General features: G+C 41.7%; 1 protein-coding gene across 2 annotated transcripts; it reads left to right on the forward strand.

The window, feature by feature from the left end:
• Positions 1-114: 114 nt before the first annotated feature.
• LOC147416426 (vacuolar protein sorting-associated protein 52 A-like) lies at positions 115-15,336 on the forward strand. 2 transcript variants are annotated; one of them, XM_086508376.1, is made up of 16 exons: positions 115-267; positions 392-475; positions 627-707; positions 810-953; positions 1,083-1,174; positions 12,680-12,761; positions 12,840-13,025; positions 13,099-13,214; positions 13,301-13,359; positions 13,686-13,786; positions 13,905-13,955; positions 14,026-14,205; positions 14,378-14,512; positions 14,603-14,677; positions 14,824-14,884; positions 14,960-15,336. In XM_086508376.1, exons 1-16 carry the CDS (start codon positions 241-243, stop codon positions 15,262-15,264), a joined length of 1,779 nt encoding a protein of 592 aa, XP_086364502.1. In that variant the 5' UTR covers positions 115-240; the 3' UTR covers positions 15,265-15,336. The 2 variants fall into 2 exon arrangements, with proteins under 2 accessions (XP_086364502.1, XP_086364503.1); XM_086508377.1 differs by having other exon boundaries at positions 116-267; positions 14,827-14,884.
• The last annotated feature ends 11,392 nt before the right edge of the window (positions 15,337-26,728 follow it).

Consider the following 26,728-nt stretch of genomic DNA (forward strand, 5'->3'; position numbering starts at 1 on the left):
GCGGATGGTTACAACAATCACATTGTACTCCCTGTCATGTACATCCTTTGGGTGATAGGGCTTTGAGCATCCCCAGATGTCTCTTTGTACACAGTATACAGCCACTGTTCCTGCCAAAAGAGAGAGAGAGAGAGAGCACTGTTTTTGACTTCTGATTTCTTGCAGGACTATATTAAGGAAAGTGACAATTTGGTCTCTTTACATACTCAAATTCAAGACTGTGACTCCATTCTAACAGAAATGGAAGCTTTGTTGGGTGGATTTCAGGTATGTTCTGTAATAGCGCTGCTTTTGATTTTTGCATTGAGATTTTTGTGTGCATGCATATGTACAGGTGTGTATATGCAAGTTTACTGTATTTTAATTGTTGTGTGTGCTGTGACCAAGAAAGGCAGACCTTGGGTCAATAAGCTCAGAAATAAAGAGTCTTCAAGAACAGTCGATGAGCATGGGGCTAAAGTTGAAGAATCGAAAGGCAAGTATTTTTTGCTGACGTTACAATGCCTCTGTTTTGCATGCCTGAGCTTATCTGTGACAGACCTCTCATAATGTTGGTTTATGTGTTACAAACATTGTATTGGTTTTTGTCTCTATAGCGGTTCACTCACAGTAATGCTGCTGTACAGGTTGCTGAACTGAACCTCTCTAGATTCTTGGAAGACATCGTTGTGCCTCCAAACATGATTGATACGATTGTAGATGGAGAGGTAGGCATGGAATGAGGGTTCAGATAGAGGATGATTTTATTTCCAAGTTGTTATAACGAGATTGTTAAGACAATACCTACTTTTTTGTGATCTATGCTGCAGATCACTGAAGAGTATTTGAGAAACCTGCAAGTGCTTAGTAAAAAGTTGCACTTTTTAGCTGAAGATCCTGTTGCCAAAGTTTCGGCAGCATACAAAGATGTTGAGCCTGAAGTAGAGAAATTACGTCTGAAAGCTATTTATAAGGTGGTTCTCCTAAGCTTGAGAGACAAGTGCAACAATTGCCTTATGTGTTACTGTCAATTACTATAGACTAGTTCAAACCTTATTTTATCCTGGAGTGACTTTTTGCTTTGGACAATCCGTTGCTGACAGGGACGCGAATTTATGCTGCAAAAACTTAATGCTCTGAAGAAACCCAAGACCAACATACAAATTTTGCAACAGAATGTTCTGTTGAAGTACAAGTAGGTGATTTTTTTTTTTACTCTAGCTTTTGGGAGTAGTAAAAGTCTGCATGGAATTGTTTTCTTTTGAAAGTCCCGGCTGGTCTTTGGTTGTGTCATTGGGATCAGGGCAGATTTTTTCATCGAGAGAACAATTGAGAAAGCATACATGGCTCAAGAAAACATTTTTGTGATACCTTGCAAAACTTAATATGGAATGAATTGCTCTTGTTCGATGGTTTTCACACTGAAATCAACCAGTTTGTGTAGGTTGATTTCACAGATTAGCAGAGAAATTTAACAGGGGGGGATCACAATAAACCTAGTTTCTCTTTGAGTACTGAAGCATGGAGGGAAATACTATTGTGTCTATAGACGTTTTATAGGAGGATGATTGAAATACTATTGTGTTTATAGAAGTTTGCAAAAGATTAAAAGGTTTACTCTACTTTGTCAAGTGTGTGGTGCATATAGTGATATTGTGCATGTGCTCGTATCGAAGTTTAAGGCTGTTTTTTTTGAAGGTGCAATGAGCCACGTTTTGACCTTAGCACCTATAATTTAACGGGCTTCATTTGACATTATTTCACATTTTTATGTGTGCGTAGTGTAGCTGCTGTAATCTAGTTATTCAAAAAGAGGGAAATCAGTCATTCAAGATAGTTAAGTCATATTAAGTTTTATTGAAGTGCGCAACACGACTCACAAAGATTTTTTGAAATTCTACAAGGCTATAAAGAAATGAAGATTTCTGTCTATGGCAGAGGCAAGTGAAAGAACAAAAAGTTTTGATTTTCTTTGATCTTGGAGATTCGTAAAGTTTTATTTTGAGCATTTTGCGGGAACTCTTGGCATTGATAATACTCAAGTTGGTGTTATTCTTCAAGCTGAAATAGCCAAGGGTGGCATGACTTTAGTATCTCCATTCATTGGTGCCCTTTAAGAAAAATTTTAGGACTATTTTGGCACAATTGACTTCTGTATTATGAAGCTACCTCAATTTGATGTCCTTTTGTGTATGCTAGCTTTGGATAAAGCTTCTCCTTACCCTTCTTTCTCAATCATGCCTTTGCAAACCTAAGAGATACCCAATCACCTTTCTTGAACTTCAAGCAATGTCGATGCTTGTCTGTTGCTTTCTTGTGCCGTTCTTGAGACATCAACACTAAGCCTAATTAAGAGGCTATTTTCTGATGAAGCATTTGCACTTTAGCTACTATTATTGTGTCTGTATTCTCTCCCTTCGTGCTCTTGCAATTGGTGTAACCTAACCCTAATCTCCATCTCTCCAACCCTAACCCTAACACCATGGTTAAGCTAAGGCTTCATCCACCATAGCCTAATGCTAACCATTGGCGATTAGGGAGTGCGCTTCCGCATCAACTAATCCAACAAGTGGTATCAAAGCCCCTCGGTCTATCGTTAAAAGCTTAATTGATTGTGTCTAATCTCTTGCATTATTAATAAATTCACCCTCTAATCACTACTTGGGTATGGGCATGCTCCACTACCCTATGGTGATTAGGTGAGGAGAAGATTGCATTTTGCTTTTTTGATCGCATTGAGTGTCGGTTGCTCGCTTAATCTTCATTAGTCTTTGCATTTAGTGTGATTTTCAAGTAACTGTAGTCTTCAATTAATCTCTCCATTAGCGTCTTTTGTAGCGTCACATGTGTGTGGGAGAAGGTCTCATTGAGAGCAATCCACCTACTATCCACTTGCTTTAATTGAATCCTGTGTGAGCGATGAATTATACAATTAAATTTGTAAGATCAGTACCTATTTTGCTCTCTAGAAGCCCTGCTGATTGCATTTACTTCATGTGTGTGTAAATTTGTGCTCCTAATCATCTACCACATTTAGATGTGTGTGAGTACACCTTATTCCATCGTGACGATCATAAGTGTGTGAGCTCTCTCCTACTTTTAGGGGGTCAATTCAAGTCTGGCAAGGCCAATACTGGTCTCATAGTCAATTTTTCCTTAAGAGTCTGAAAGGCTGCAATCTCTGTTGGGCCCCAAGTAAAAGGAACCTCTTTTTGAGTCAGTACATGCAAAGGAGAAGCTATCTCTGCAAAGTTTTGAATTAACTGCCGATAATACGAGCACAAGCCCAGGAAGCTTCGAACTTCGTAAACATTCTTCAAATCAGGCCAATCAAGAATAGTCTCAATTTTGGCCGGGTCCATCTTTACCACTCCTACGGAGACGACGTGTCCCATTATCTTAGACAAGAAAAAACTCGCTCTTTTTTGCATTTATAACCAATTTATGCTTCCGCAGTGCTTGGAAAACCTACAACAGGTAATGTCTGTGTTCTGCTTTATTCTTGGAGAAGACGATAATGTCATCAAAAAAAGTGCCCACAAACGATTGGTACTCTCTGGAAATCCTATCCATCATGCAGTTGAATGTAGCTGGAGCATCAGTATGGCCAAATGGCATCACCAAATATTCCTACAAACTTTGTCTTGTAGACGTCTCCAAGAGCAATTTGGATCTCATGATAACCACTCTTCGGATCAATTTGGCTAAAGCAAGTAGAACCCTTATAAGTCTGCCGAGTTTATCATCGATCCTCGGAATGGGGAATTTGTTCTGGTTCATTATTTCTTCGTTTTGGGCTCGGCTAACTTTGTAAGGTGGCCGGTTTGGTGATGTACTACCGGGAATCAAATCAATCGTGTGATCTTCAGGACATGAAGGAGGCAACCCGCTTGGTAAGCCCCAAGAGAAAGAGTTAGCTTGAGCTTGCAGTTAATCTCGTTGTTCTTTTTTCGAGGTCTTTCAATTTCACATCAAGTACAATCTCTTTACCCTTCTCATTCTTCAAGATGTCCTTCCTTGCCTTATAATCGACCACTTCATTGTTCTTGGGGAACCAAGGGATTCCTCAGAGGACGTCACACCCTTCCAAAGGCATGATGTAAAAGTTCTCGTGCCCTAATTACCCTTGACAATGCAAACGTAGTTTGCCAATGATGTGTAGTGGCAAGATCCCGTCCGGGTGCCTCTAGAACAGCCTCGACCGGTGGTCCCATTTCCTCGGGAGTAATTCCAAGTCAAGCTGCGAATTCGGTTGAAATGAAGTTGGCCTTGGCTTCTCCATCAAAGAAGATAAGGGCTTCCCTGTCTGGCACTTTGCCCCATGCTTTGTAAAGTTCAGTACTTTCGTTCAGCTGGTCAGGGTTGGCGATCCCCATGAAAGCTGGTATCAGTCCTGCCTTCGTCTTTCCTTTTCTTCCGCACTCTTGTTGGTGCACTGTAACTCTTTGGCTTATCTTCTGGTGGTCGCTTGGTTCATCTTCTTTTCAAGAGTTCTGTCCAACTCTTTTTGCGAGTACAAGTTTTGTTTTTTTTTTTTTACACTCGTTTGTCCTTTTAGCTGGCCATCTCTAGTAAATCTCATCAATCGGGTAATTCTTCAGGTATTTTGCAAATCTCAAGTCTCTAGAGTACTTGATCAATCTTTTCACACATGTATCAACCTGCAGTTGACGTTTGTATTCCGCTTTGACAAACTTTTCCACCAAGAATTTGTCTAAATCGTCATTCTTTTCTTCAGTTCCCGCGTTGGATTTCAACTTCTCTTTGCCTGTCTATCGAGAGGTGTTATCTCTGTCAGATTCTCCGCGAAAACCCATGTGTAATCTAGAATTCTTTATGGCTTATGCCCTGTAAGACAAAGCGATGCAGATGGGAGCGTGCCCGATGCGCGATGAAGTAAGGGTAGGAGTGGCTAATAAGTCCGGGATCGGCACGAAGATTCTCTTGCAAAAACGTGCGTACCTGTGGGGGATTATCAATTAGCTAATTTGGTTCCTGTTCAGAAGGCTCTTAAGAGCCTTGTCAAACAGGCATAAAACCCACAGAACTGTACATGATCATCTGAGTAGCCCAATAGTGGGGCATTACCATATGTACAAAGGTAAAAGAGATGTACGAGAAAAAATCATCGCGCCACACGAGGCAAAGGAGAAGGCAATTAAAGTTGTGGACTTGCACCCACTACTCACACACACTATAAATGCACAAAGAGTAAATTTCAGCCTCCCCTCAGTTTTGGGGCCCCCACTTGCGATGAGCTTTTGGAGAGAGCGTGGATCTACAGGTTGCTCTTTGCCATGTGTCCGAATCCAGTATGCTCCTTTTGGGTTTAATTTCTAGTATCCACCACAAGTTGTGACTTGCCGAGTGGCTCAAATTCCATTTTGGCGCACACAAGCTTCCATACTCATCAGAATTCAATGTTAACTGGCCCGATCAGTCCCAGACTGATCGACCTAGATTCCTGATGTGAGAAACACGTTCGACCGCAGCCGTTTCACATTGGCCATGCAATGTGCACTTGCACCTTTTCAAGGGTTTCAAGGAAAACAAGTAAAAATAAAATGAATAAAAATACGTAGTACATATTTAAAGAAGGCTACAGGAAAAATACACCTCTTGGTGATAGAGTCCTAACCCTCTTCGTCTTCAGTGGCATGACATGTCAGCAATTTGTGACGGTGGCACCGTTGTACAGATGCTCCGCATTCACGGGTTGAGTGCTGACGTGGCAAGGTTGAGTGCTTTTGAGGGCTAGTAGCTTTTGGATCAATGCTTTGGAACCTGATGGTTTTGGGGCTTTGCTTTTGGGAATCCCTTGCACTGTCTATAAGTGCCCAAAGGGCGACTCTTAGAGAATATTTAGATTAGAGTCTTGGGAGAGTTGACTCTAAGGGAGTTGTACTTTTGCGAAGCAATAATAAAGAAATATGGGAAGGGACGCTAGTCTTTGGGGCCGGTGCATCTAGGGATGGAACTTTGTTGTTCCTTCTCTCTCTCTCTCTCACACACTTCAAGTTCAATTATTTGCAGTTTCTGTTCGTGTGTTGCTATTGATTTATCGCTTGGAGTGTCCAAGCTTGTAATAGTGGTATCAAAGCTCATAACGATTCTCCTTCTTCGAAGGATTCGGTCCTTTCTGTAGCACACATGGGTTTTTGTAGAGGATTGGATAGAGACGACACTCCTTAGACTATTGGTCTGTGGGGAGAGGAAGAAAAGAAAAATCCCAGTAGGGGAATAGATGAAATCATTAGAGATTCCAACGGGAATAAGCCTTTTCTTGCGGAGTTCGATGAGATTCGACAAAGGATTTTGTGCAAATGCCATGATGTTCCTAGCGCTGGGCACCCAGGCATCCAGAGAACTTTGGCTTTGGTCAAGCGATATTTCTATTGGCCAAGAATGTGCTCTTACATAGAGAGCTATGTGAAGAGATGCGCTCAGTGTCAGGTCAATAAGGCAGAGCGCCTTAGGAAAGCTGGCCTGCTACACCCATTGGAAATCCGAGATGCCAAATGGCAAAGTATTTCCATGGACTTCATCGTTGGTTTGCCAAATACTAGTCGGGGCAATGACGCTATTTGGGTTGTGGTCGATAGACTCACAAAAATGGCGAAGTTTATACCAACGAAGTCGACAGTAAAAAGCCATGAGTTGGCAATTTTATTTGTCGATCATCTTTATAAGCTGTATGGTCTCCCAGAGGATATCGTCAGTGATCGAGATACTAAGTTCACTGGCCGATTTTGGCGAGATGTGTTTACTCATCTTCAGACGAAGTTGAGTATGTCGTCTTCTGATCATCCTGAGTCCTACGGGCAAACTGAGAGGATGAATCAGATGTTAGAGGACATGTTGACAGCCCATGTCTCTCACAGGCAATCTGATTGGGAAAGGTATCTTCCACAGTCAGAGTTTGCCCATAATAGTAGCAAGCATTCTGCTACTGGATTTAGCCCATTCATGCTGATGTATGGATTTGAGCCTAAATTCCCAATTGCTATTGGCTTAGAGAAAGTCAAGGAACGCCAAGCTCGTGATTTCCTTTATGACATGCAAGAAATGCTCGAATTGGCTAAGGATAGTATAAGAACGGCTCGTGACCGAGTTACTACTTATGCTAATCAAAGAGGTCTCCAAGGACTCTAGATGTGGGACAATGGGTCTATTTGAAGATACCCAAGGATTCCAAGACTATGCGAACAGGCAAGCATTATAAGCTTTCAGCTAGATATTGTGGTCCGTTCTTGATCACAAAGAAGATTGGCCAAGTTGCCTACAAACTGGCTCTTCCTTCGGATGTTAGTGTACATCCAGTGTTTCATGTCAGCCGCCTTAAAGTGAAATTGGGCGAAGCCGACGTGGTGGTGCCGGCACCCCTCGGAATCGGCCAATCTCGATTTGGAGCTGATGTGAGGATGTGCGTATCTGTCCAATAGCGCATCTTATCCTATGAGATAAGTGTGTATCCATGTATGGTGGCCTAGTCACAAAGCCGTCCTCCGTGAGTTGGAGAAGATGCTCTCTGTAGAAGGCCATCTTCGTGCCCAACTCCTGTGTCGGCTGTATCCATGTGCTCCTGGTATTTAGTTGAATCAGATCCTGACGTATGAGCCTGGTGATCTCTGTCCGTGTGATAGACAAGGAGGGTGCATCCAAGGAGTATTGAAGCGGAGGTAATCTATCCATATTGAGACCATGCGACTGGAACCATGATGCCATCTGTCCATACCAACATGCTGTATCGCCTTGTAGAGCTAGTTGTCGAGATGACTCCAGGGCAAGAGAGAGAGAGAGAAATGAAATGTTATATTAACGTCTTCAAAAGGCCAAATGACCTATGAGACCAAAAAGTTACAATTGGTGAATCTGATACAATGTCTGAGTACGGAAATTACAAAGTTACAAAGAACTAGCACTAAAACACTAAGGAGAAAGGAAATAGGGGGGGGAGTTTGTGGGTTCAGATGAAATCTCTCATCGGTCGCTGCCGAATCTCATCGACCTTCTCCATGGTCAGTACTCTGGTTGGGCGTCTTGCATGTCGAGCTAGAGTGATCTGTATCTTCTGTTGCAGCCTTTGTTGGTAGTGGGAGACCCCCCGAGGTCGTGGGTGTCTGGATCTGCCAAGCTCAGTCGCTCGGTCAAGCAGCATACCTCTAGTATGAGTAGGCTCTAAGATCTGCTGTAATGACTGCTCCATTGGCTCTCCTCTGGCTGGTGTAAAGAAATCTGTGATTTGTCTCTGAGATTGTCTTTCCCCTGATGTCCTCAGCAAGCTCTCCCTAAGTTTGCGCAGCTCTAGCAGGAACAATCCGAGACACCTCTGATCCTTGTATCTCATGACTCTAGAAAAAGGTCCGAACCCTTCTCTGAACAGGCAAGGGAAGCGGCCGCGTATCTCATAGTATGCCGGGTAGTGACAGTGACATGTGTAGTGCAGCTCTGTCTATCGCTCTAAGCTACATAGGTGACATATCCTGGCCCTTGCCGACACCCCTCGGAATTGGCCAATCTCGATCTGGAGCTGATGTGAGGATGTGTATATCTATCCAATAGCGCATCTTATCCCATGAGATAAGTGTGTATCCATGTATGCAGACCTAGTCACAAAGCCGTCCTCCGTGAGTTGGAGAAGATGCTCTCTGTAGAAGGCCATCTTCGTGCCCAACTCCTGGGTCGGCTGTATCCATGTGCTCCTGGTATCTAGCTGAATCAGATCCTGACGTATGAGTCTGGTGACCTCTATCCGTGTGAGAGACAGAGGGTGCATCCAGGCAGTATTGAAGCGGAGGTAGTCTATCCATGTTGAGACCATGCGACTGAAACCATGCCGTCATTTGTCCATACCAACATGCTGTATCGCCTTGTAGAGCTAGTTGTCGAGATGACTCCAGGGCAAGCCGAGCGTATCTGTCCCTGGGGAGATCCCATTGACCATGCACAAAGGATACTGATCTAATCAATGCCTCCACCGCGGGGGGGGTAGGGGGGGGGCTAGCTCGGCTCGGATAATCTCATGTGGTACTGAGGCCTTAGCCCGAATAATCCGAGCGATCGTAGAGACCAAAGGCCTCTCCATACATCTCCATCCATCTGTGTTGCCAGTCTCCAGATCTCCCATGGTGGTCTACTGAGGGTCCCCATACCTGAACTCCATAGAGCATAGCTGGAGTCACTAGAGTGTCAAAAAGCCAAAGCTTTGTTCGCGGTTCCTGAAATTGAACCTACGAAACACATCCTCTCTAGTCCTCCCAAAGCTGCATATGCTCTCGTCAATCTAGTCTCTGATGCTCTCCTTGGTGAAAACACCGGTCCACCGAAGACTACCCCAAGATAAGTATATGCATCTATGTACTCCAGAGTCTCCTGGCCATACGTAAATGTGGGTGCCGACCTCCTGACCCACTGTGGTGTGGTGTTGAACACCATAACCTTGGTTTTCCCCAAATTGACAGACAATCCACTATCACGAGCAAATGTATGCAGAGCATCCAAATGACGCTGCATCCCCTGTGGAGAGTCAGAAATCAACACAATATCTTCAGCATATACTAACAGCGAAATCCATGTCCCTGCTAGCCGAGGCCCCCTGTCCCCCTGACGCTCTACATAGTCCGAAAACTCATCCACATACATCCCAAAAAAAAGTCGGGGATAGGGGGCATCCCTGCTTTACTCCAATAGTGGAGTGGACCATGTTAGACATTCCCTCAGTGGTGCCTACCCGCCCCATCACTGTCCTGTATAGAGCCAGAATACCCCATATCAGCTCTGTAGGCACACCCATGTCCTGTAGTCTACGTATAAGTCTGGCTCCCGGCACTGTGTCAAACGCTTTGCGGAAATCCACAAAGCTACAATAGATCCTCTTGCCATGGTGTCTACCCTCCTCAATAATAGCTCTGAGTGTCAAAATTTGGTCAAGAGTGGAGAAACCTCTCATGAAACCTGCTTGCCCTGGTGCTCTTATGCCCTCTCGCTCTGCCCATCTACTCAGCTCCTGCTCAAGAACGGATGCATACAAGCTACCTAATGTCTGACCCACCATGATGGTGCGATAATTCGCGAGAATTATGGGATCTCCTAACTTGAAAATAGGCACAATCGTAGACATACTCCAAGTCTCCGGGAAGCCTTCATACATGGCTCGATTAAACATCATAGCCAAGAGCTCTGCAAGCATATCTCTGGCATGGATGAAGTGCTCTGCTACCAGACCATCATGATCATGTGCTCTCCTTTGTCTACATCCTGTCAATGGCTTTCGTTACCCTCTCGACAGTAAAGCAAGAACATGTCTCCGGGCATGTCTCTAGTGTGTCCGGCAGAGGTGGTTGCCCTGATGCTGTGTAGAGAGATGTGGCATATTCCCCCCATATCTTAGTGGAGGTGACCGCTTGAAACGAACAAAGAGAAAGGATCTCCCGGCTACACAAACCACCTACCATAGTTACCAGGAACAAGAACGCGGAACAAAATGCCATTCCCTGTTACGAGTACTCATGTTTGAAATACGGAACGGGAACTTGGAATGGGAACGAGGAACGGAGACCTGAAAACGGCCATTCCCTATTACTATGCCGCCTACAGATATGCGTCGGACGAACCACCCGACCATAGCCACCATCCGGCAGCTCCCCGTGGTGGGCCAACGTCCCAGGACGTAGGCGTGCACTTGTAAGACCGAGCGTCCCATACCTCCTCGACGTGACCTCGCGCACTCCTAGCCTCGTTGGCTAACCACTGGCACTCTGCCAGTGGGAGTCGATAACCGCAAATGGGGCCTTGGCCTCCCTTTTATAATAATGGCCGGCCACACTGGCTGTGTTCACACTACGTCCGCCCGAACACTGGACGCCCATCCCGACGGCATCTGGGCTAGATCCCCTCTCCTGTGAGCGGGACATAGCATACTTCCTCCCTTAAGAATCATTGATGTCCTCATCAATGAAGTGGGGATACTGAGCCTTCAAAGCTCTAACAGGTTCCCAAGTAGCAAACCTTTCAGATTGACCCTTCCATTTAATTAAGTACTCGTCATAAGACTTTTGACGCGAATGACAGGTACAATGATTTAGAACTGCTTCTGGTTCTCGAGGAATATACTGAGTTTGCATATCTTGCCATACATTTGCCAGGATATGTCACCTATGTAACTTAGAGCGAGAGACAGAACTGCACTACACATGCCACTACCCGGCATACTATGAGATACGCGGACGCTTCCACTGCTTGTTCAGAGAAGGGTTCGGACCTTTTTCTAGAGTCATGAGATACAAGGATCAGAAGTGTCTCGGATTGTTCCTACTAGAGCTGCGCAAACTTAGGGAGAGCTTGCTGAGGACATCAGGGAAAAGACAGTCTCAGAGACGAATCACAGAGTTCTTTACACCAGACAAAGGAGAGAAAACGGAGCAGTCATTACAGCCTACCCATACTAGAGGTACACTACTTGACAGAGCCACTGAACTTGGCAGATCCAGACGTCCACGACCTCGGGGGTCTCCCACTACCGACGAAGGTTGCAACAGAAGATATAGATCACTCTAGCTCGACATGCAAGACGCCCAACCAGAGTTCTGACCATGGAGGAAGTCGATGAGATCCGACAGCGACCGATGAGAGATTTCATCTGAACCCACAAACCCCCCCCCCTTATTTCCTTTCTCCTTAGTGCCTTAGTGTTAGTTCTTTGTAACTTGGTAATTTCCGTACTCAGACATGGTATCAGATTCACCAATTGTAACTTTTTGGTCTCATAGGTCATTTTGGCCTTTTGAAGACGTTAATATAACATTTCATTTCATTTCATCTCTCTCTCTCTCTCTCTCTCTCTCTCTCTCTCTCTCTCTCTCTCTCTCTCTCTATATATATATATATATATATATATATATATATATATATATTCAAGTTCAGTTATTTGCAGCTTCTGTTCGTGTGTTTCGCTCCAAGTCTACATCATCATCCGTCTGTATGGTGCCATGTCAACTCACGAAAAACATGCCGTCAAGCACGCCTGAGTTCCTCATTCCTTCTGATCCGGTGCCAGCATGCCATGCCACCAAGGTGTGATATTGCTTTTAGGAGCCAAGTCGGGCTTGGCTCGTCCTCATTCCTTCTGATCCGGTGCCAGCATGCCATGCCACCAAGGTGTGATAGTGCTTTTAGGAGCCAAGTCCCCACGGCACATATATTTAAGCTAGGGGCCCCATAAGTGAGCAATTCATGTGGAGGGGGCTCACAGAAGTTTTGTAACAGCGACAATTCATCATGTTGAGGGGCCAATCTCTCTGACTCCTGAGTGGAGAACTCTGCCCCACTCTCTTAAGTGTTCTCTTCAGTACAGTAACCAGTTTGGTGTTTCTTGTTCAGTTGTGGTGTTATTGCATTATTTTACTGCCTTGTCAGATGACCGCTGCCTATTTCAAGCTCAAGGAGTTGTGCTTTGTTAGTATTTGATTGCAGAAACGACAGGGCACTGTCTTCACCTCTTTTACCACCACGTGTATTGAGTGACGTATGTATTGGGGTAGGAAAACAAAAGGGGATGGTTTGGGGGATGTGCATTCTGTGAAGAGGTATGTGAATCAGATCATCTCTCCTACCATGGAGACCTAGGGAAAGGAGGGAGGGAGGTACCAGGTAGGGAAGTGTTTTTCACAAATTTGATTTTCCCTGTTTGTACTTTTGACAGGTATATAGCCACATTTCTGCATGAACATGGGAAAGATGTTTATCTGGAAGTTCGGATGGCTTACATAGATACTCTAAACAAGGTCCTTTCAACTTGAAGCTCAATATCAGTCTCTGGGAGGTCTTGCTTTGTAACATTGTCTAATGAATCATTTTGACAGGTGTTAAGTGCACATTTTCGAACTTACATTCAAGCATTGGAAAAGGTTCAACTAGACATCGCAACAAGGAATGATCTCATTGGTGTAGAGGACACAAGAAGCGTAGGACTCTTTTCGCGCTCAAGGGAGCCATTGCGGAATCGATCATCTGTTTTCTCTTTGGGAGACAGAGCAAAAATTTTGCAGGTACATCTACTATCCAACGGTCTTTCAGTAAAGGTAACAATGGATGTGTAGCAAGCCTTTGTGTTTTTATCAGGACGTCGATCAGCCCGCTCTAATACCGCACATAGTAGAAGCAAGTGGAACCAAATATCCTTACGAAGTTCTATTCCGAAGCTTGCACAAGCTTCTGATGGACACAGCAACTTCTGAGTACTAGATTAATATGATTCATCCTTTGTCACAAGGCTACCATGCTTCTATGTGTATACTCAAGTATAGGCAGGTTTATTTTTCAGGTATTTGTTCTGCCATAGCTTTTTTGGAGAGGATAGCATCTTCCATGAGATCTTTGCAGGTGTGTATCACGTGCTTATTTTTTTCTGTCAGCAATCAATATGTCCTGTGTTAGAATGTATTAAGCTTTAAAACTAACTGCATTGAACTTGCATACACTTTGTGTCTATTCAATTATCTGCCTGTTTTGTCCCTGTTCAATTGCCCCATCTGTGACTCTTGTGTTTTCACAAACCTGGGCAATGAGTGGCTTGGTTGCTTGTAGGGGCTTCTATGGATGAGAAGTCGATGTGGTTACTGTATTTTTGTCTCCAATCAGCAATTAAATACGGTTAAGGCAACTGAAGTTTGTTATACTTAGGGGTTTTGTGTGTTATGATTCTCTAGGACCATTCACTGTTATAGACGAGCACTTGAATTCAGTCTTACCGAATCATTACGATGCAATTGGTTTGATGCTTATGATCAGACTCACTCATCAACACCAGGTATGAAAAATACCCTTTTTGATTAAAATTTGTTTTTCATTCAGCAAAGCTGTGTCTTTCCCCTTTGTGGTGAAGCCTTGGTATATGAATATGGACTGATCTCAGATTCTATCTGCAGCTTATAATGTCAAGGAGGCGAGTTCCATGTCTGGATTCATATCTTGACAAGGTGATGAAGATTCTGGCTTTGCATAATTGTTTAATTGCCTGGACAACACTTACCAAGATGTGGATTGTAGGTCAACATAATGTTGTGGCCAAGGTTCAAGATGGTCTTTGACATGCATCTTACTAGCCTTCGGACAGCGAATGTTCGGACATTGTGGGAGGATGATGTGCATCCGCATTACGTAATACGTAGATATGCAGAATATGCAGCCTCCCTCCTTCAGCTTAATGTGGAATATGGTGATGGCCAGGTAAGGGTTTTGTCACATGTGTCACGTGACAAGTCTTGAAACCACACATGCGTGCATAGGTTAATTGACAAAGACATGTATCGTCATCTTGTGTTTCATGGCTAAAAATGAAAGCATGCCGTCATGAATATCACTGTTTGACACAAGTTCCTGGATGTCTTTGTTGATGCAGCTAGAACTGAATCTGGACAGACTACGCGTTGCAGTAGATGATTTGCTAATCAAGCTGGCTAGATGCTTTAAACATCAAAAGCAACAGACGATATTTCTGATTAACAACTATGATATGGTGCTATCTGTGTTCAAGGTGACACATCTCCTTTCTGTTTTTTCCTGCTTGTCTGATGTCCACAAGGGTCAAGGATGTAAGTGCTCCATTTTTGGTGGTCATGAACAGGAAGCTGGAATCGAGGACGGAAAAACACAACAGCAGTTTGAGGAGCTTCTCAAGAGCAGTCAGACTGTGTTTTTGGTAAGAAACACTTTGTTGGAGCTGCTATTTGGGAATTGATTCACTACTGTGGCTTTACTTAAAGTTGGTCTTGTTGAAACCATGTGTATATGTAAAGCTCTACGCTGATAAAATCATTTAAGCGAATTCGATTTTTGCAAACCAAGCAGGAAGCGCTTCTCTTGGAGCATTTCCAGCAGCTAATCATGTTTGTGAAGACAAGGACCGGTAATCAAAATGGCCATTTGTGCTTATTTGATCATATTGGCACTGCAGAATGTCATGCCTTCCTTTTATTTGTAGGTGAGGACTCAGCATCAAGTAGTGGGCAACCCATCAAAATCGAAGAGGTGGAACCCTTGGTAAAAGACTTTGCAGAGCGGTGGAGGGGGGCAATCAAGTTGATGCATGAAGATGTCATCAGATCTTTCAGTAATTTCTTGTGTGGAATGGAGATCCTTAAACTTACACTGACCCAGTTGCTGTTGTATTACTCTCGTCTCATTGAAGCCATCAGAAAAATTGAGGGGGGTGGAGTACTCAATATTAACTTGGTATCGATCACATCCATCATGTACGAAATCAAAAACTATTCTAGAACATTTTGAGAGATGATACACATTTCTGTAATAGGAAAGATGATGGTTGATAAATATTTTGAAGCTCTCTCTCTTTTTCTCTCTCGTGCACCTACTCTATCTTGATAGCGAGGGAATTGCCAAGAAGCCGAGTACAGACCACATGCCATACCATATGAGATGAGGGGAAACCCTCACTTCGGCTTTTGGAAATGGCAATGAATATGGGTGGGGAGCACTACCAACCCATGTACCTTCTTTGAAACTGCCATTAGCTATGAGATGCGACTGCTGATTCAAAAAATTTAATGGAAAGACAAAGCACGCAGTGAACCAAAGAGGATCATCGGCAGAATTGAAAAGTTAGGAGCTCTAGAGCTCACTAGGTTCCAAGGCAAAGGTTGAAAGGCCCCTAGGCTGTGAGCCTGGACAGGAACACATGGCTCTTTTTCTCAGGTTCAAACTAGGCTTGGGGGCATGTGTCCTGTCTCATCAGATTCTTGATAGGGCACCTCAACTTCTATGTCACTGCTGATGAACTACCCAACAGTGCACAATGAGATTGATTGGCCCTCGCTAAAGGATTGCGCATACATCAGGCGCGATTGAAAGCTAAGAACATAGTTACAGAGATTCACATGTTCGAGACAAGAAGTGTTCCCCTTAGAGATACTTTGGTCCCTAGATCAAAGTTAGTCAATACACAATACACAGTGCATGCACAACTAGCATGTTGGCCTCACTTATATGTAGCAAATTGGGTGCCAAAAGCAAGCAACAAAGCATTTGCTAAAAACTTATTGTTTAGCAACAAACATTTGCTATATCAGCAAGCTACCCAAAATTGACGTGCAATCAACAGTGAAGCTCCTTATTGTTTGTGTGTCTAGATAATACAAAGGATGGTCTATAAGTTAGTGGGATGAGTGGCTAGCCACTAGTTGTCAAAATGACTACTTTGCTGACAATTGTTGTCAAAGAGGACGTGGAGTTGGTCCAAATGGATGTTAAGATAAAGTTCTTACAAGAACATTTACATGAAGTATTTAGAGGGTTTTATTGAAACTTACAAGAAGCTTGTATGGTTTGAAGTAGGTGCTAGGCACCATGGGAATGGTAATATAAGTTTTAATGCTTTTGTAAAGTCTCAAGGGCATAATTGGACCAAAGCTGATCGTCGTCTCTACACAAAAAAGCTATAGATTGTGAGTCATTTAGCTTGGATCCTATGTGGATAATATTCTCATCGCTTGGAAGAATAGTGTTAAAATATATTCATTGAAGGTGAAGTTGCATGAGAACTTAGCACCCTTTGATGTGTTGCCACTACTTTTAACGTGGTTAGAGCTACTAGGATCATCACTTTGCACATTTCTTCACCTTGTGCCACAAGGATAACATCTATTTTTTGTTCATGAACATATGGCATAACATCTTGGAACGGAATCTTCTTCACCTCAATATCTTTGTGAAGATTGTTGTGTTTTTTCTTATCATTTAATATCACATCATTGCTACGGATAATCTTATAAGAAACTGGATATGCAAGTGATAACCCATTTCACCATTTTTTTCATGGCCAATGAAAATGCACTTTGTAAACTTTGTAAACTTAGGCTAGAGCTTCTTTCTAAGCTCTTTGGTTACATGAAAAAATGTCACAACCAAAGACTCACAAATGACCATATGATCGCTTTTGGTCACTCCAAGCTTCTTCTCAAATGTCACCATCAATTGTCATGCGATGAGCGATTTATCAAATGAACTACAATCTTAAGAGCATCAACCCAAAGTTATTTGCCGACTTATCATGAGATAACATGTTGCAAAATTTTTCTTGAATTGTATGTTCCATTCTCTCAAAAACAACTTTTTGGGCAAGTGTGAGGAGCAATAAGCTCTCTCCAAATGCCATTTGTATCATGGAAAAGTTGAAAGTCATTAGAAACATACTCTCCACCATTACAAGTCCGGAAGCACTTAAGCTTCCTAATCAAATTTGTTGTTGAATGACATACACTGCATCATCTTATGCTTTAATTGATATGCAAAAACCTTGTGAGTTATAAGTCATAAAATATGTAGCACCACTTATTGATCTTGTAGACATAGGTCACACACTAGATCTAACTTCTTAAGCTTTTCTTGTTTGACAAACTAGAACAAACCGATCTAGCATGCTTTCCATACCATTGCTCACGTATGAATATACTAGATTCTCTAACTTCTTAAGCTTTTTCTTGTTTGACAAACTAGAACAAACCGATCTAGCATGCTTTCCATACACATTGCTCACACAATTCAAAGTCTAAAATGCAAATAAATAGAAATTTCATTTCATTTTGGTTCAAATGACTTGATCAGCGACGCCACAAATAGGCATTTTGTTGTTTGGATATATTTACAACATGACCCTGAATTGTAAACACATATAAAGAATAAAGAGTACCACAATTGTTTGCTTTAACTAACACCAAAGATCCTTTGTGAATCTTCAAAGTGCCATTGTCAAAGCATGCATGATAGCCACAATCATCTATTTGCCCAACAGAAATTAGACTCTTGGTAATATTCATAAGCACAAATAAAGAACCATATGTATGCTTTTGTCATATGTATTGCCGAATAACAAAAAAGGATGTTACATAATCCAAAATTAATCTATAATAAAGAGCCATCTTCACTGGCCAATAGATATGCAAGTAGAGAAGAGGCAACTAAAACATCTTTGCTCATTACTAGTAACACCATTGTATCCTCTATCTTAGCCTTGTTTTGCCATCTCCACACTTTTTCTTCTTCTCTAGTTTCAATTTATATCATTTCTTCTTGATGTGACCCTTCTCCTTACAAAGAAAGCATTCAATTTCCTTATCTTGAGACTTGTTTGCGATGTTCACAAGATATGTTGGCCCACAAGCTTTCTGTTAAATTTTTTTCTATCTCAAATCAATAGTGAGGGCGCCACTTTGCTTGCTTTCATCCACATACTTCCATTTGATCTCTTTAGAAAACAAGCTACCAACTAAATCATTAAAGTTTGAGGTACCATTGACTTGCATAGATTAATGACAACAATAACATATGTCTCTCTTGAGGAAAGCAATGAGCATTATTGATAGAGAGCTTTCATTTTCTCATCCAATTTTCAGCGTCATATGTACTTGATGTTACGAAGTATCAAGAATGGTCAGCTTTCTTATTGGTTTGGTGAATACTCATTTTGATATCAGTCTCTTGATGGGAGCCTATTTAATTACATCTTCAACACGCTCTTGGATTTTGCGGTATTTTGAAGCCATCAAAGTCTTGGCATATGTATGCCACTGAGTAATGACCTTGACAAAGGGCTCCCAACACTTGACATAGCATGGCGAAGTGCCATGAATCGGACTGCACCCAAGAGCAGGATGAGAATAAAGACTTGAAATAATAACAAGACAATGAGATGTAGGGAGCTTAAACAATATCAGCATCATATTCTTATTTATGACATGTTTAGAACATACATCTTTTAAAATTAGTCATTTATCATTATCCTTATCCTTTATGAATGATTTCACTAGCTCAACACTAATTAATTTTGATTAATAATACACACTATGAGAAGGCATATACCATACAAAATAATTTCCTAGCCGCAATATAGCCCTCTATGTATGTGGGACAATTTTCTAAGACAATGTTAGTAAAAATAGAATTTTGAAAATTTTGTGCTTGTACGATAGTCTTCCAATATCCTATAGAAGTTTTTTAGTGGATCATCTCAGTCCCAATATGCACACATTCACCCTATAGCTTTACATCTCACATGCAAACCCATATTTATCTAATATGTAGTCTACAAAATGGCTCGACTAATTTCATACTTAAAAATCAGCAAGCTCATAGGAGTCATTTTGAGGGTGGAATTTGGAGAGGTTCATAAAGATCAAAGTTGTTCCTTAGATATGTCTGATTAAGGATGGTTGATTAGATTATTCCCTATTTTGAAGATATGACCTTGATAGTGCCTATCGTTTACTTAAGACATCGTCTTTGGATGCATAATCTATCATCATATTACCCAATCCTTCATCTTGCTACATGCATTGATGAATTGCTAAGGAAATTGATGGATTTGAAAATAAATTGCTTTCAATAGTGTTCAAATTGGTTTAACTTCAAGAAGAACAATACTTTCATTAAATAGTTCCTTTTTTGACATGACTTAGAAAACACATGCTTATCCTATGTGATGCAAATCACTTTTTTTAATACCTCTTCAAGGAAATCTAAGGCTTCTCTTACCAAAATCTACTCATGTATTATTAATGTAAAATTTGAGTTACCAGGGTAGGTACGAGTACGACGCCAGCCTACAGTTGAGGATGGTCAACTGCATCTTCTTTTACTTGTGCCATGAATTGGGGGTTCTTTAGAACTTTCAAGTGTGGCATTGACTATTGCGTATTCTTATTTGGGGCCAAAAAAGGCAAACCTTGATGGAAAAAAAGTGAATATATCAAACCAATAAATAAGGGAGATACATGTGTACTTAACTTGTTCTTAGATATACATTCATATGCTTATTCTACACTTGGATGACCTTAGATAACAAATAATTCAAGCTTAATCACACATTATTTGGAGGTATAAACAACAAGGAAGCTTAACTCAATGGTGAGTGTTCTTGCTTGAATCAGAACAGAGAACAGTATTCCGAAGGGTGGCTTCCTAAGAAGTTTTGACTTCAAGAATTGAAACCTTTGTAGCATGTTGCTAAGTATGCCAAGGGCTATGCCTTCATTTTTTCCTTGGTTTTTGTGTGGAGAGAAAGTGAGGAGAGTGTAGGTTTGGTGTGCTCACACTAGCACACATAGGTTTTACTACACAGTTCTCTTGCTCTTCTTTTGTGCTCGTCCTTTGGCGCTTTGTATAGGCATCCTAGGTTCCGAAATTTTGGTGCTCACCTGCTTACCTCTACTTCTTGCATCATTGTTTTCAGCTGCATGTATTTTGCACTTTTTCTTTTCGCATTGCTAAATTTGTCTTCTTGCTTTTTTGTTGTTGCGTCTCAACCACCCTATCGTGCCTCTTTTTTGGGTTTTTTTTGGGTCATTAAAATTTTTCAAAACCTGCTCTCCTAAAAGTAGGGGTTATCAAAGCCTGTCCCTATCCTAAGGTCAATAAATTAGCATAAATCTTGCATACAATGTCTGATTTGTCTGATTTCTAAAACCGTTTGTTTTGACTGGAGCATTGGCATTCCTTATACATTCACACACTTGCAGATCTGTTATAAGGCGACCGATAACGGTTATGCCAAACATAGCAAACACTAGTTTGATCATTTACAGATTTCAAACTTCAAAATATTATGAAATTTTATTGCATTTAAAAGAAATTTTTAAGCGGCCATTCCCACCGACTTCACATTCAAGGTGGCCAATATTGGATAACACAAATATGGCATCACTATTGATGTATTGGTTTTTTCCATATGGAAACCAAAATCCAATTTCTTATAATGCAGAAAGGTGTTTTGAAAACAGTCTCTCATGATGAGCTTCAGCAGATTCGAACCAATCCACATCAACATTCGACATGGATTGACAAAACTAAATTGTCTCCTACACTCATTGGTCTTGGTTTAGCAAATAATCTTCTTCATCATTTTAATCTTACAAATGGGCCTAAGGAAGTGGGCAATTTTGGAGACCACTTTTGGAGGTAACATCAATAGCTCCATGTTTTTTCTCAAAATTCAGCTAAATAGCTCTTAATTTCAGTTGGGTGATACACTTAAAAGCACATAGATGCTCTTAGTCTATTGTTTCAACAATTGTCCACTCTTAAAGATTCTTCCAATGAGGAGGATAAGAAGGTTGTTCTTTTGAACAATCTTACCATAGAGGAAAACCCTCATGGATAAGGCAAGAGAAAGACCTCATAATTTGACTCTTCAACATAGGATTTTCTTACCAAAGGCAAATAGTACTTTCGATAAGAGTTAGGTCATACAATCAACGTTTGCTTCAAAAATCTTACAAAGCAACAAGACCAACATCATGCTTAACTTGTATCTACTCAGCTTAAATATAAAGGAGAGAACCCATCAATAAAAAATCCATGCAAGGCATAGAAGACTCGCTTAAAATAGTGAGGATTCTGGGGTTTCTAAAAATCTTTAATTTTTTTCATGCGTTCATGAATAAATGCAAAGGTTTTTCCCATGTGGTTTCTTTGACATATAAGTATGCATATAGTTGCTTTTAGACACTATCCATGCTCTTAAAGCATTTGATAAGACCAACCATGCATCCTTCCTAAGTGCTTGCACAAAAAGTTTTAACATGAAAATATCACTTTTTGCTCTACACTAAGGATTTATCTCCAGGGAAATTGATTAGCCTTTGTCATCTAAAGATTACCAGTCATTCAACCTCTAAACCTCAAGACACATGCCTTTGAGCCATGTTAGCTTTTGTTCAACCTCTAAGACATGCATGGTTAGTTTATTTGAAGTCATGTTGATGCCTCATCACTTCACAAAATAATTTGAGTCCATGCTAGCTTTCCTTCCATTATTTGAGTGCAAACTCCTTTTTTTAAGCATAGTGTTATCTTGCAAGTCAATTCCACATATGAGCTGAAGGCGGGAATATTCAAGGTGGAAACCTGCCTTATGCCAGCTTCCTAGACATGACATTAGCTATGAGGTCAATGTCACCTATGAGGGTTATTGGCTATAACGCCACCTCTTGCAACAATCTCATTTGTTTGGAGTTGTTCTGGTTGCATATCTGTCAAGAAAGTCTATGTACTGTCAGATTTACTCAGCCTTTGTTGAGGGTCAGTGAGGTTTATTTTAGCTGGGGGATTCTCGAATGTTGAGATCCTTTCGGTGATACAGGTCTTGGAGCGATCCCTCGAGCACCCTTAGATAGGCAGCTAGGATGTATTGACTGTGAGTTAGACAGTTGGGATTGCATCTTTGCTTTACTGACTGCCGTTGAGGCATTGTCGCAGTCTATGCTTACAGGACAGCAGAGACAGTACAGGTGCAGGACAGGTTTACCCACAGCTTACAGTGTTAGAGAGACAGTGGTTTTTTGAGCTGTTTTTTGGTCTGTTTTTAGTACACAGAGCCATTTTACAAAGGAGACTCTGCCAAAATTTTGCAGAATCTGAAGCTTTCTTGGTTCATTTGACAGGTTGATTTGGTTCAGAGGTCAGTTTACAGGGGAAACTCTGCCGAATTTTTCCCAGGAAAGTAAACTACTGTGAAGCGTAGCTATGGCTGGATCACAGGACACTGCTCTTTACAATATCAAGAAGCTGGATGGAACCAATTTCCCATTGTGGAAGCAGCAGATTGGCACGTGTTGGTACAAAAGAAGCAGATAAAACCTATAAAGCTCAAGGGGATAAAACCAGAAGATATGGACGAAGATGAATGGAGCGAAATGGATGAATTGGCACTTTCTACCATTATGCTGACTTTGGCAGAAAGCGTTTACTTCAATGTAGCAGACGAGATGTCGGCTTATCAAGCATGGTTAAAGCTGAGTGATCTTTATGAGAAGCAGAGTGCAGCTTCACAGGTATACTGGCTTAAGAAGCTTGTTGACTTGAAGATGAAAGAAGGGACACCTATGTCCAATCATCTGAATGAATTCAACACAATCTATAGTCAGTTGTCAGCTCAAGGTGTCAAGTTTGATGAACCTGTTAGAGCTATGTTCCTGTTGATCACATTGCCAGAAAGTTGGGACACTTTTTGCACAACTTTGAGTAATTCTGCACCTCCAGATGGTTTGAACATAGCAGGTGTAGAAGGAAGTCTGCTTACTGAAGAAACCAATAGAAAGACAATGGACAAAGGCAAAGGAACAGCCTTAGTTGTCAGGGGAAGGACCAAAGAAAAGTACAAAGGTGGAAAGAGGAATCAGTCTCGTAGCAAGTCCCGCAGTGCTAAAGGCAAGAGTGACATAGAATGCTACCATTGTGGAAAGAAGGGTCACATGAAAAGAGACTGCAGAGAATGGAAAGCAGAAAAAGGCAAAGAGAAAGCTGAAGACCATGGTGAGAAGAACAAGTCCTCAGTGAAGATTCAAGAAATAAATGTGACAAACACTGTTGCAGAGGATGACAGTCTAGTGTCAGGAGACATCTACTTCTTGAAGAATACAATGGACTCAGCTCTTCTTACAGCATCTGATGGAAATGCACTGAGTGACTGGATTATAGACTCAGGGGCATCACTTCATGTGTCTCCAAACAAGGAGTGGTTTACCTCTTATGTGACCACTAAAGATCATGTTCGGCTAGGCAATGGGCAGACATGTGAGATCTTAGGTGTTGGAGATGTTCAATTGAAGTTTCAGAATGGCTCTTCTTTCACGCTGAAGAATGTGAGACATGTTCCCGCAATTACAAAGAGCTTGATCAACACAGGTTTACTTGATGATGCTGGCTACGTCACCACTTTTGGACAGAACATGTGGAAGATATCCAAGGGTTCTATGACAGTAGCACATGGAGTAAATTCTGGAGGACTTTACATGATTTATGTATCAAATGTCTCTAAAAATGTAATCAATGTAACCGAGCAGCCAACGTTTCTTTGTGGCATAGCCGGTTAGGACATATGTCCAAGAAGGGAATGGAAATCTTGTCTCGTTCTGGTTATTTGCCTGGCTTTTCATTTAATGATTTTGAATTCTGTGAACATTGTGTGTATGGTAAGCAAACACAGCAGCCACATAAGCATAGAAGCAGTAGAAGAGATACACAGTTGGCACTTGTTCATAGTGATTTGTGTGGACCTATGCCTAACCTATCTCTAGGGGGAGCTTCTTACTTTATGACATTTATAGATGATTACTCGAGGAAAGTATGGGTTTACTTTCTCAAGCACAAGGATGAAGCGTTTAGTGTTTTCAAAACGTTTGTGACACTTGTGGAGAATCAGAGTGGCAAGAAGCTTAAATGCTTACGCACTGACAATGGTGGAGAGTATGTTTCAAAGGCCTTTCAGGACTTTTGTGAGTCAAAAGGTATAAAACGTGAACTTACTGCTCCTTACAATCCTCCTCAAAATGGTGTTGCTGAGAGGATGAATAGGACCATACAAGAGAAGGTCAGAAGTATGTTGTCTAATGCACAGCTGCCAAATGGGTTTTGGGCTGAAGCTGTATCAACAGTTGTTCATCTTGTAAATAGATCTCCTAGCAAGGTTTTGCAGAAGGATTCAGTGCCAGAGATGGTATGGTCAGGCAAAATGCCCTCATACAAGCATCTCAGAGTCTTTGGCTGTGAGGCATATACTCACGTTCCAAAGGAATTTAGGAACAAACTTGAGCCAAAGAGTAGAAAGTGCATCTTTCTAGGCTATGGTAATTCTGGTGAGATGGGGTACAGATTTTGGGATCCCGAATCCAGAAAGGTTGGCCGCAACAATGATGTTCACTTTAAGTGAATCCAAATATCATTCTAAACCAGAGAGGGTTGAGGAGATTAGAAGAGTTGTCTTCCAAGAAGATGGACCTGCACGTGCAAGAAAAAATGTCAGGGCTCAAGAGGAGCAAGGACAGGATAGAGTGGAACCAAAGGTTGTGGCTGAGCCTGAGCCACCTATTGTGCATAGATCTGGACGTGTCACGCGACCTCCTGATAGGTTTGTTCCATCTATGAACTATGTCATGTTGACTGATTGCAATGAGCCTTCATGTTACAAGGAAGCAGTGCAAATGAAGGACTCCGGGAATTGGCAATTGGCCATGCATTCAGAGATGACAGCTCTGCATAAAAACAAGACATGGAAGCTAGTTAAATTACCACAGGGCAAAAAGGCTCTACCTTGTAAATGGGTTTACAGGTATAAGATCACTGCTCATGATAGTCAGCCAAAGTACAAAGCAAGGCTTGTTGCCAAGGGCTTTAAGCAAGAACAAGGCATTGATCATTTGATGAAGTCTTCTCTCCGGTGGTCAAGATGACTACATTGAGATGCTTTCTTGCATTGGTTGCCATATTAGATTTGGTGTTGCACCAAATGGATGTCAAGACAGCGTTCTTGCATGGTGATTTAGATGTGGAAATTTATATGCAGCAGCCAGAAGGGTTTGTTGAGAAAGGCAAGGAAGATTGGGTATGCCAGTTGTTAAAGAGTCTTTATGGCTTAAAACAATCACCGAGGGCATGGTACCATAAATTCCACAAGTTTATGCTTTCTCAAGGCTACAAACGTAGTGAGTTCGATCACTGTCTATATACAAAGAAGGCTAAGGATGGTAGTTGGCTGATCCTTATTTTGTATGTGGATGACATGTTGATTGCTGGCAAGCACTTGGAAGAAATTTCAGCTTTGAAGTCAAAGATGGCAAAATCGTTTGACATGAAAGACATGGGTGAGGCAAGTCATATACTTGGTATGCGCATTGAGAGAGACAGATCAAAGAAGTTGATTTGGTTATCTCAAACAGAGTATATTGACAAGGTTTTGCAACGTTTCAATATGGAGAAGGGAAAGGCACTGAGTGTTCCATTGCCACCATATGTGAAACTTAGCAAACAAGATTGTCCTGTGTCTGAGGAAGAACAGGCTGAAATGGATAAGATTCCATATGCGTCTGCAGTGGGTAGTTTGATGTATGCAATGATTGCTACTCGCCCAGACATTGCATTTGCAGTGGGAGTAGTAAGTCGATACATGTCAAACCTAGGCAAGAAACATTGGGAGGCAGTGAAAGGAATATTGAGATACCTGAAAGCTACAAAGAGTATGCGTATATGCTATGGGAGTTAGGAGCTAAGTGTAAAGGGTTTTACAGACTCAGATTATGCAGGTGACTTAGACAACCGAAGGTCTACGTCAGGGTATGTCTTTACATTGGCTGGTGGAGCAGTATCATGGCGTTCTAGATTACAAGATTGTGTTACTCAGTCTACTACAGAGGCTGAATATGTTGCAGCATCAGAGGCATGCAAAGAATCAATTTGGCTTAATCGACTAGTAACAGATTTGGGAATCAAAGAAGAGATGCCTGTGTTATATTGTGATAGTCAAAGTGCTATACAATTGGCTCGCAATCCAGTTTATCACTCAAAGACAAAGCATGTGGATGTGAAGTATCATTTCATCAAGGAAATGCTCGAGGATAAGCAACTTTAGCTTGTCAAAGTTCACACCACAGAAAATCCTGCTGATCTACTTACAAAAGGACTTCCCTCAGAGAGCTTTGCGCATTTTCGCAAGCAGTTAGGTGTAGGGTAGTACATCACTTCTCTACATCTCTTGTATATTAGCTTGTATAGTAGCTTCTCTCACACTTAATGTACCAATGTGGTCGCCCGGTTAGTGGGCAGCCGCTAGGTATGTACACATATTCTTTTGTAAAAACCTAATAAGAACTCACTATGCTCTACACATTACAGTAGAGAGAGTTCACCATATCGTCGTGCTCTTCTTCTCGCACTCTCTCTCGCGTCGCACTTCCGCTCGTACTCT

This window comes from Adiantum capillus-veneris, unplaced genomic scaffold (assembly GCF_014529385.1).
Source record: "Adiantum capillus-veneris isolate H3 unplaced genomic scaffold, ASM1452938v2 Hic_scaffold_992, whole genome shotgun sequence".
Lineage (NCBI taxonomy): Eukaryota > Viridiplantae > Streptophyta > Polypodiopsida > Polypodiales > Pteridaceae > Adiantum > Adiantum capillus-veneris.

Excerpts from the sequence above, each read along its gene's own strand:
- LOC147416426 (XM_086508376.1), top strand. The coding sequence starts at position 241 with ATGGAAGCTTTGTTGGGTGGATTTCAG. Across the intron at positions 12,762-12,839 it reads ACATAGATACTCTAAACAAG|GTGTTAAGTGCACATTTTCG; the intron begins GTCCTTTCAACT and ends TCATTTTGACAG. Across the intron at positions 14,513-14,602 it reads TGGTGCTATCTGTGTTCAAG|GAAGCTGGAATCGAGGACGG; the intron begins GTGACACATCTC and ends GGTCATGAACAG.